This window comes from Barbus barbus, assembly GCF_936440315.1.
Source record: "Barbus barbus genome assembly, chromosome: 3".
NCBI lineage: Eukaryota > Metazoa > Chordata > Actinopteri > Cypriniformes > Cyprinidae > Barbus > Barbus barbus.
The window spans coordinates 8,562,246-8,574,103 of NC_136731.1; the positions used below are offsets into that span (position 1 = coordinate 8,562,246).

Here is an 11,858-nt window from a genome sequence, read left to right on the forward strand (position 1 = left end):
CCCCAGAAAAGGCGCGTTTTCCTGGAATGTGCTGATAGCAAGGTCGGAAAAGTCGTCTTCAGGATTACTTTTTGAATTACGGCGCTCAGCGGAGTCAGATTCAGGGGAGTCTCTGGCACCGCATAAATTAGAATCCGGGAATATGAGTTCTGTTTTCTTTCAAAAGGACCAAACAGGAATTTTCTTCGTTAGATCCTGGTTTTATGGCCCAGGAGAAAAAGATGTCCATTCCATTCCGTCAGGATGTCTGTTGTTAGATGTGTGCGTTCAGACTTAAGACCACTTCTTACACAGATCAGTAACAAACACAAACGTGATTTATTATGTTGTTATTATATGTAAGCATCTTTGCTTTATCAAAGTGGTAGTGATTGTTCCCCAAGGAGACACTGAGCCGATGTGATGGAAATATATGGATATAGGCAATTTGTATGTATGTATTTAAATTGAACCAAGTTTTTTTTTCTCATTTCATTGAACATTTTCATATCATTGACAATTTAATTAAACATGGACCTTTGCTTTCATTAAAAAGGCACATTTCTGCTGTTCTGTCTATATTTATATTATAGACAAGCTGGGTGCTTAATGCAAATATAATTGACCACATTTACAAAATCAGGTGATTATGTTGGCCCATCAATGCAAATGTCTCTTTATGTATAGAGACAAAGGAAGGAGGTTAATCACTGTCTGTCACGTCAGTTTAGTGATTATGTGTATTTGCCAAGACACTAATGAATACACCACAAAAACTCATTGGTTCCCTGTTTTACAAAAGTCCTAAAAGCATGCAGCATTATTTTTTCCTCTTGAATTATATTCAGAAAGTAAAAGGAAAATAATAACAAATGGCCGCTTAGGGCTCTGTGCTTTTCTGACTGAATAGTTAAAAACGCCCATCCCGGTGTGAAAACACCCAGTATGAGCTCAATGGCTGCAGTCCTCGATTCGTGAGAGCTGAGCTAAGTAATACAAGTTTGATGTCATTTGGGTTAACATCATGTTCTCTTCAGTTCGCATCCCTCCGAAATCATATTTACTGTCATCTATATTAATATTAAGTAATCTTTCAATTAACATCGATAAACGAGCGAGTACGAGTAAAGAAGTAAAACGAAATGAACGTTAATTTCCGCAAGCGCGTGTAGTAAATGAAGATGAAACAAACCCATGAAGTAATGATTTCTGTTATCACTCTCTGCTTTTCTGTTATAATCCTGGCTTAATATTATAAATTAAAACTTGTTTTGATTTATATAATTTCTGCATTTTAATAAATGCTGCTTTAAACGAATTTCAGGGCTCTGTCTGTACAGGTCATTACATAAAAACATCTGCAACGTTTTCATTGGAAAGATAGTTTTGCAGGGTTATAAAAAAACTAAAACTAACCATAAGGGAACGTTCTCTATAAGTTATTTGAAAAATAACCACCCTGCAACGTTCTGGGAATGTTATTTTATGGTTACAAAAAATGACCTAAAACTAACCATTAGGGAACGTTCTCTGTAAGTTATTTTTAGGTTAATTACCACCATGCAACATTCTGGGAATGTTATTTTATGGTTACAAAAAAAAAAAAACTAAAAAGGATGCTTTTCTAAGGTTAGTATTTGGTTCCCAAAAAAGTAACCAAACAGGAACCAAAAACTAACATTGAATGTTCTGTGTTTGCTGGGTAATTAGAATGTTAAAATATTTGTAAGCATTTGTTACGTATGAGTATTATAACTCAGTCCAGTTATCATTTACTCGTGGAAACAGTGGTAAAAATGTGTTTTATATATATTTTAAAAAAAGATTGACGCACATTCACATTTGGGGAGGGTTGGGCACTATTCTTCAGACCCTACATCGGTTTTGCATATTGATTATCAGACATATAAACATAAAAATAATTGGCAACAATAAAAAAGAAAAAGAAATAGTAGAGATGAACCATATTGATTTTTTTATTTATTTTTAAGATCCTGAATCTCAGAGGACAGATGTATGCTAAACTTCATTCTGATCTTATAATATCAATAAGAGAGCTTTTCAAGAATAGTACATTTATAGAATGATAAAGAATGAATGGTAAATACAACAATATAAGTGCTCTTTCTCATATTTATGAGAACATTTATAGTAGAACTCTCTTCTTTATCAAACAATCCTGAGAATTGCTGTTCAAACAATCTTTAGGAAGCATGATAGAGGTAGAAAGGAATGATGGAGAATGTGAGAGAAAGTGGAAATAAGAGGAGGTTGGGCATGCTTCTGAAGTTGGAGTTGGAAGTTTGAGCTGGAGTTTTAGTTGTAGTTGGGGTTGTAGTTGTAGTAGGAGTTGATTGTTGAATGTCATTGTTGAATTCAACAAATCCTGGCTGGTTGCTGCCTGTGTAAGACTTGATCCAGTCCTGGTACCGAGAGACTCTTGCGAACACCGTAGGAAATGTGGGGTCAGCACATTCTCTACCAAAACTCACAATACCGGACTGAATCCACAGGGAGCCGTTCCTACTGACCATTGGGCCTCCAGAGTCTCCCTGTATTGACAAACATTCAACATTTAATTATTTTAACTCAAAAAGCAAACTATGCTCCCTTCGAACTGGTTGTCTTTAAAAATACAAATCCTGTGTAATCCCAGGCTATCTGTAAACAGAAGCATATTTAAAACTGGAATATAATTTAATTTCATTCACATGTGTTTCATAAACATATAATTCTTTCTGGATTACAATCCGCCATCAAAATGCTACATTTAATTAGTCTAGCCGCTGTGAGAAAAGGCTACCTGCAGGATCCTCACATGCGATTGCCTAGTAGCCGGAACAACTTCTTTATGTTTACAGATGTGACGTAATGACGCCGTGACATGCTCGAATTTCCCGTGGAAACCTACCCGTACCACTAACCGTTGTGAATCGGGCTAAAGTAAGGCAGTAGTTTTAACACTGGCTGGTTATGTACTTGCTCAAATATTGATTTCGGATCATTTATAACCCAAAAAAGTTACGGACTGCAGCTTTAGATTGGCAGTGTAAAGTTTGCAGGTGACCAAACTGGTGATTAGTGTTTTGGTAAATTGATATAATTAAAAAGGTTTAAAATGAACGACTGATGTCTTACCTGACATGCACCTTTTCCTCCCACATTTAACAATCCAGCACAAATCATATTGCTTGTGATTTTGCCTCCATAAGCATTATTACAGTCACTGTCACTCACAACTGGTATCATCACCTCCTGCAATCCATCAGGAAGCTGGTTGGCTATGACACAGATCAGAGGACAGTTTTATGGCTTTTAAAAAACATTTCTAGGTAAACTGTTAAGGTTTACAGTATTGTTTGTATTTGGTTAATTGTAAAGAGAATGTTCACTCACCCCCGGGTTGCAGCCTGCCCCATCCAGTGACCCAGCTCTCAGTACCTCCACTAAATACACTCCCAGCTGCTGCCAGACAGACTGGCCTAATGTAATCAGAGAAATTCACAGAGGAGGAGAGCTGGACCAGTGCTATGTCGTTGTCAATAGTAGAACCGTCATAGTTAGGATGGTTGATGATTTGACTCGCTCCCCTGGATGTCTCATTAAGGTTTGAGCCGGATTGGCTCAGACGACCGAAGTACATCACAACTTCAGAAAAATCGATACTGTAAATAGAGATGGTCTGCTTTAATCCCACTATTATCAATCTACAAATGTACCTTAAGCTTTATTGAAGCTTTAAACTTCATACCTCTGGAAGCAATGAGCTGCAGATAAAACCCAGTCTTTAGTGATGAGAGTCCCGCCACAGTTATGACTTGTGCCAAAGAGATGAATGCTGACCTGCCACGGCCAATCACCTGCCGTCGCGTTCTCCCCTCCAACAATCCTATTGCCGAGAGGGGCTCGACCACATACTGATGAGAGAAAGCATTTCCTTCTTAAAGTGCCTCACAGACACAGAGGATTCACATTTGGACAGTTTTATGGCCATTATTACAACTTACCATCTAACTGGCAGAGGGAACCTGTGTGTAAAGACAAAGGCAAAATAAGTGAAGTGAAGTGACATTCAGCCAAGTATGGTGACCCATACTCGGAATTCGTGCTCTGCATTTAACCCATCCAACGTGCACACACACAGCAGTGAACACACACACACCGTGAGCATACACCCAGAGCAGTGGGCAGCCATTTTATGCTGCAGCGCCCGGGGAGCAGTTGGGGGTTCGGTGCCTTGCTCAAGGGCACCTCAGTCGTGGTATTGAGGGTGGAGAGAGTGCTGTACATTCACTCCCCCCACCTACAATTCCTGCCGGCCCGAGACTCGAACCCGCAACCTTCGGATTACAAGTCCATCTCTCTAACCATTAGGCCACGACTTCCCGTATTCGTCATTCATCTGGACAGAGCTGATAAAGTGGTTTGTGTAGCTCACAATCACTTTTTTACCTGTTGCATCAGCGCTGGTGCATATTTGTGTGAAAACAAGATCAAATTGTTCACCTGAATAATGTTGTTTATGGATTTTAGCCAAAATACCTGTTACATGACTAATCAGGCCAGTTTCACATGCAGTCTGTTTGTGAATTAGATACTTCTGGGTTTCTATAGTTTACATTTTAGTTTTAAAATGGTCATCAATATTTAGTGAGAGTTACTGAATATAAAATAATTGTGTGCCTGTCTTGAGACCAAAATATTCAACAAATTAAAACACACTTTTAGCTTCTTCAAAGTCACTCATCTGCATCCTGATTTTTGGCAACATGGAATTTACATGAATTAAACTCATCCATTAAAATACATAATTTAAAGTGCTCCTATTATGGAATTTTGAAAATGACCTTTCATGCAGTGTGTAATGTAGCTGTATGTGAATGTAAAATGTCTGCAAAGTTGTAAAGCTGAAAGTGCATCATAAGTAAAACAGATTTGACTGTGAACCGTCGAAACGAGTCATTTGTAATTCGAATTCAATTTCCGAGAAGTTCACAAGTCACAAAGTAACACATTTGCATAATGCCCGCCTACGTTCTGCGTGGACATCTTGTGATGTCCACGCAGAACGTACGCGTGGAAAGCTTGTTTGTGTGCATAATGTTATGTCGAGAAGATGTGGTGCTCTGCGCTGTGAAAGTGAATTCGCTTTATTTTCACTTCCAAAGGATGAGGCGGTAAAGAGTCATTAGCTAAAATTCATCTTTACTCTGATACGACAGCAGTATAATCACAAACTTTTGCTGCATTCCTGTCATTTCACTGACGACGACTTCTCCAATTTTCGCGAGTTCAATGAGGGATTCGTAAACCGCTTGTCTTTGAAAGATGGGTCAGTGCCCAGTTTGTTTGGACAAGCTTGCTCCTCTGAATCACAAGTATGATTTATAATTGGGTTACACTTTATTTTGATAGTCCACTTCAGACATTCTACTAACGCTCTGGTAAGCCCTGTTCGGACGGGACTAGTTTTCTAAACTACGTTTGAGTTTCGATTCTTATCACCTGACGTCTGTGATTTTCATGTACCAATTCGGACAGGACTAACATCTCCGTGTTTATTACAGAGGTCTGCTTTGGACAACTGGGCGTTTAAGAGATCACGCGCTCAGTATGCGTGCATTGCGTATAGTCATTTGGATTGATTACCATTAGTATAATCACACAAATATCATGGTGTAGCTAGTATAGCAAAACCATGTTAATGTGTGGTTACTTAATTTTACTTTAGTTATTTATTTGTTGTAAACCTGTGTTTAATTTTCATAAAGGTACATATGTAATTAAAACATTATGTTATTGAGTGCAGAAATGAACGCAAATAATTTTACCTGACACTGATATTACAATAGCCAGTCTTAACATTTTACATGATCTGGCTCTTGATTTTATTATTGGGGTTTTCTTCTCTTTGCCGGGAGGCAAATATATCAAATGTGCGCGTGGTAATCGTCTACAGTAATTCACGTTGGCCAAAACACACAAGAAAACGTGTTGTGGAAAAAAAACAAATCACAGACATTACATTCGGACGGGATTAGTTTTCTCAGAGGATCACTGAGTTTGCTGAAAAACAGTAGGTAATTTGCTCTGGAATTATTACAGAGGTCATGTGAGACATGGCAGATTCGGACGGGATTAAAATCACCAAGTCCGTCTGTGAAACACAAATTTGTAAAACTAGTCCCGTACGAATAGGGCTTTTGGTTAGGTTTAGGGTTAGAATAAGTTGACATATACTTGTAAAGTTTCTCATGGTCAGTATGTTGTATGTTGTGGACCTATCAAAATAAAGTGTTAAAGGTGCCATAGAATGCATTGATACAGTATTTTAAATTGTTCTCTGATATCTACACAGAAGGTATGTGGCTTAGGTAAGGGCAAAAAATCTCCAGAAACGATTTTACATGTCCATTTACAACCCTAGGATTTCTCCCTAGAATGAAACGGTCTGTTATTGGCTTATTTGGCAGGGTCATGAATAATAATGAGCTCTGCTCTGATTGGCTGTTTCACAGTACGGCTCATCAGCAAGAAGGAAGCACAGGGAGGAAAATATATATTTAAATACTTTCTCTCGCAGTTATATCGTCGGGTAATTATACTGTATATAAAACGCAGGCATCAGGGAGCCGTTATTAATATGCGAGGCATTGAAACTGCTTTTGAACGATCCATCGATCGCGTTATAGTTTCACTTTTCAAGAGACGTGATCACACAAACTATGTTTACATTATGGAGCAACAGTACTTACCACACATTTCACAAGATCAGATGCTTGTCAGTGGTGCTCAGGATCTGTAAGTCATTCGCCATCATCCTCATCTCTCCTTACTGAGAGTGAAATCTAATGTACTGTAACAGGCTACCGCTAGCAAGGAGCTAACCATGTCCCTTTAGTGGCTCGCGTTATTTGCTTTCTGTGCCTTTCTGAATACAGACACCAACCCATCCCTGCACTTCACACCCCCTGCACGGCCTGGAACATAACATTTATTGTGTTATTTTCGCTGTTGTCCGCGCTTGTTTATTTACAATACCTTCAGAGCTTCTGATGGTTCGGCCGGCTTAGAACAAGTGAGGGTTTATGCAAATGTTGGGGGCGTAGTGATCGTGACTGTTGCGTCACAGTCGGTGTTATGTTCTGATTCGCCTGTTTTTCAGTGGTCTTTTTTAATCACGAGATTTACATATGAAGGAGAAAACTATGGTGTTTGAGGCTCACTGTATGTCATTTCCATGTACAGAACTGTTATTATTTAAATATGCCAGGGTAAAGACAGTTTTTCATTCTATGGCACCTTTAAAAGATATTAATCAGATAGTCTACTAATACTTACTGTCAGCGGAATGTCTAAAGTGGACTGTAAAAATAAAGTGTTACCAATAATTGTTGCTGTAATGTCCTGTCAAGCATGCAAAATATTTAGTTTTGTGTGTTGTGTTGTGTTGTGTTGTATTGTGTTGTGTATAGTGTTACGTCCTGTGATGTATGTTTTTCTTTCATGTGTTTTTGTATTCTGTGGCCTGTAGCACGAAGCGAGATGAACAAACTCAGAGTTGCAGAGCAAGTTTTCAGTTGACAAAATCCGATAAAGCCAACCTGGTTTAGATCAGGATCAGCGGGCTCACAAAGCTTGATATAAACATTATCTGACAACTCAAAGTTTGAACCAGAGTTTGTGATTGATCTGGAGCGTGTGCACCTGAAAGTGTGACGTGTGCAGCAAACAGCCAATCACATGAAACTTGGAGAGCATTAGCAATTAGGATTCACTTCTCGCGAGAGTCGTTATTAAAATTTTTATAAATTTAAATGCATATATGAATTGAATTAAATCCTTTGAAGTCAATACTGGTAATATTCAAATACAATTTCTAAAATATTGATAAAATCTTGTACAATATTTAAATTTGAAAGTATTTAGCAATTTTTAAATGAATAAAAAGTGTTTAAATGTTGTAATAACACTGCAAAACCTGTTATCCTGTTAGCCTGCACCAGAGCGACCTCGCACTGAACGCTCTTTGTTTGCATGTGTCATTGTTTTCTAATAGAATAAATGAAACGGGACAAAGTTAATCTTGTCAAACTCTATATCATTCTGAGGGTCTAAGCCTCAAGCATCGACGACAGATCGCTGTTTTTCGATGGAAAGCTTATAAGGAATGAGTGGCACAAATTTGCTACATTTGTGTAAGCAGTACACATCCAAACACGCAGAGTAAAAAAGCCGTACGTACCTTTATCATTGTAATAACGAGCCACAAACGCGTCCACTGCTGAAATCCCAGTTTAGTTAGAGAGGTAAGGGTCCACAGAAAAACATCCCAGCGAGCACTTTTAGTCCAGCGAAACAATAACGTTGTAATAAGGATGAATATTCCTTTGTTTACGTTTCATTTCTTCAGAGAGTTATTGTTCGCGTCCGTTATGGAATAAATTACGCTCAAAAACAGCGTCTTGGTGGTAAAAAAACAAAACGATTTTGTAGAATACGGTCTTACAAACATAATGAGACCGTCTACGGAAAAAAAAGTCTCAGAAAAGCGGAATATAGATTATTTGAATTTGGCGCTCCCTCCTGCCGGCAGTGACGCTTCTGTGACGCACGCTGTCATCTGAGCGGGGCATAACTTAGCGATCTGCTTTATCCATAAAAAACTGTTTTTTTTTCTTCTACATTTTTTATATGTGTGTGTGTGTATTGTGTGGGGAATGTGGCCGTGTCTGCATGATTATAATCTGTATGGACGCACATCAGCGTGTTTATTAGCGACTCTATGACGGCTATCATTGTGATTCATTGATCAGCTATTATTGATTATATGGCCCATCTGTTTGATTATAATCTGAATGGAAGCACATCAGCGTGTGTTTACTGACTCTATGACCATGTCTGGCAATATCACTTCACGTCTGGCAGTGATATTTATCATTGTAATAACGAATAACGAAGAATACTTCAGTATACATACTATATACAAAGCATTTTTTTTCTATTTTTTTTCCTTTTTTATTACTCAAATAATTATTTTTGTATTTTTTAGTGCTCAAATAAATCTGTCTATTATTTTATAATTGAAAAACTATGCAGGAACATGTATAATGACTAAAATAGCTTGTATAATTCTGCAATCCATTTGGTGGTTATTTTTCCTCAAACAGGGGGGTGGGGGGACTATAAATAGTTTCAGAAAAAATATTGCAGGAATCTCATTTTTCATGGTATCTTCTTCAAATTTGAAATATGAACTGATGAGACACATGGCTTTCGATCCATTACTTTTCTGGATTGCTCCAGGACTTATTTCATGTATTTGTATATGAAATAAAAAAACATTCAGTGTGGAAAAATATTTTTCAAGGCACGTCAGTGTCTATAACTTTTTATCTTTTTGAGCATTATCAACTCTGGATGATAGATAGTAAAGCCCAGAGTCTCTTCTTTCCAAAGATACCTAATTTGTTTGTGTAAGCACACTTTGTCACAAACTGTTACCATTTTAATTCAGGTAGGTTATTTTCACCTGCGAGGCCCTAAATGGGGTTGAAGGTTAAAGTGTTAACATTAAAAATTAACATGTTAACATTATTTCAATAGAGACGTTACTCATTAATAAATAAACTCAAGTAAAAATTATTTAGTAAACCACTTATTATTGTAAATCCCTTTTATTTCATCTTTGACCTAGAAGAATGCAGCTGCTCAGAACTTCAATAATTTTTGTTAAAAATATGTCATTAACATTTTAAACCTTGTACATGTGCAAATCTGCAAAAAAAAAAAAAAGACTTTCTATTTGCTTTTAAACTGTAAACCCTTTTCACGAAGCTGTTTTTCTTATTTTTCAAGTTCTACATTTTCTCCTTTGCTCCATGTCGCAGTAAGTTTTGGAAGTAAATTTTTAGTCCATCTCCTATCCTGAAAAGTCTGTCTTGCAGAGATTGACTAAAAATGAGCTCCTAAAACTTACTGCCAGATTCTGGAAGATAAATTCTTCAAACAGTGGTACAAGAGGATGTGGTGCTGGTCCTTCATGAGTCACTCTCTCAACTTATCCCTCTATAAAGCCTATAAAAACACTAGTCTTCATGTATTTCATAACACTTCAGCATGTTATTCTTATTAAGTGAGGGGTCATTTATTTTAGGGTTTTTTACCGAAGCAAAGCCTCTGAGAACCTGACACATTCCACTTCTGGAGACTCCAGGTAGGTTGCAGTTCTGGAAAATGGTGGCGCTGGAAACTAAATGGTTCCCGATGGTTTTACACCTTCACATTAATTCTTAATTATTTTGCCGTTAACGTGTCTTTTCTTCTCCACCTGTTTTTGTTAGACCCCGCTGACCCAATGAGCATTTCGCTGACCAATGGTCATGCCTTAACTTTGCAATTTCTGTATTGCATTCGTTTTGAATATTTCGCATGGGGATTTAATCATTTTTGACTTTTCATTTAAATCTCTTTTTTGGCTCGTTGCATCGTTGCAGCCTTCATAGACAATTATATATCACTTATAAATGATTAAATCCAAAATTAATAGTAGTTATTAAGTTTGATGTGGTTTGGAATTGGTCAAATGTGCTTGGAAAAAAATATGATCAGAATATCAACGTGCCTAATAATTATGCACGCACTGTAAAGATGTGCTCACTTTGACAGCACATTTAGGACCATTTTTGAAATGGCGCCATAAACAAAATTTATTTCAAATTTAATTCAAGCACTTTCAATGATTTATGTTTGTTTTCAAGTTCTTTCCAGGCCTTGAATCCAAATGTCTGAAATTCAAGTACCTTCAAGAAGCATGGGAGCCCTGGCAAAAACATTCTTCTTCTTAAGAATTAAATGGCTTGTCAGTTAATAAACAATTGAAACAAACATTATTAAATCTACTTTTAATATTGTCATGTTGTAGGCTTTTTGTAAGATCTTACCTGCTATGTAGAGAAGTGTGACTCCAGCAACACTCAAAGCACTGTTGAACTTCATCCTTCTGTTCAGCTCTGTGATCTGACTGCTGTTTCTCCACTGTCAGAGATGGAAAGCAAGTACCACTGCATTTATCATGAGTTCCCTGTCTCCACCCCTCCACTACGTTTATCTCTGACTCATATTTTTTTCAGAGAAAAAAGCTCCTTGAGCTTTTCATAGGTGTCTTTTGTGGATGCGGGTGGGACATGTCATCACCACTTTTTACTAAAGTTGATTTTGTCCCCACAACTTCCCCAAAATTTCCAATCCATCATTCTTCATAATTTAATTCACACCTGCATCATGAAATACACACAAGGCATGTACATTTAATCTCCCAATGTGAGAAAAACAGTATGTACAGTCAACACTATTCATACTTCCAATAATATTTCAGGTCTGGAGGTAAATCACTGACAATGACTACATTATGACCCTTTGACAAGAATTAGAAGAATGAGAGTGGAATTTTCACAAGAAGTGGATGATCCTTGGTTTCTTCACAGTCACAGGTAAAACCACTTTCTGCAGTTTCCAGTGAGTCATATTATATTTAGGGGAAATTATACCCTTTTGTAAGATCAAGGTGAAAACAAGGAGGATAATTTTTAGCATTTATTTGCAGAAATTGACAACTGGTCAAAATAATAATAATAATAAAAAAGAGCGTTTCCAGACCTCAAATAATGCAAAAAAAATAAAAAAAAATCCTAATACATTTTTAAACAACACAATACTAATGTTTTAACTTAGGAAGAGTTAAAACCTGATTTTTCTCATGATCTCCAGCAGTCTTTCTCATTGCTGTTGGGTGACTTTATGCCTCTCCTGGCACAATTATTACAGGCAAGTAATATTTTTTTGTAAATGATACAGAATTTAATAGGTAGCCAGTGCAG

At 37.2% G+C, this 11,858-nt stretch overlaps 1 protein-coding gene across 1 annotated transcript; it reads right to left on the reverse strand.

Moving 5' to 3' along the window:
* Nucleotides 1–2,183: 2,183 nt before the first annotated feature.
* LOC306849950 (trypsin-like) lies at nucleotides 2,184–10,977 on the reverse strand (the record flags this gene model as incomplete). The annotated part of the gene is made up of 6 exons (XM_079385342.1): nucleotides 2,184–2,531; nucleotides 3,118–3,260; nucleotides 3,376–3,644; nucleotides 3,731–3,896; nucleotides 3,987–4,007; nucleotides 10,923–10,977. 6 exons carry the CDS (start codon nucleotides 10,975–10,977, stop codon nucleotides 2,184–2,186), a joined length of 1,002 nt encoding a protein of 333 aa, XP_079241468.1.
* Nucleotides 10,978–11,858: the final 881 nt, after the last annotated feature.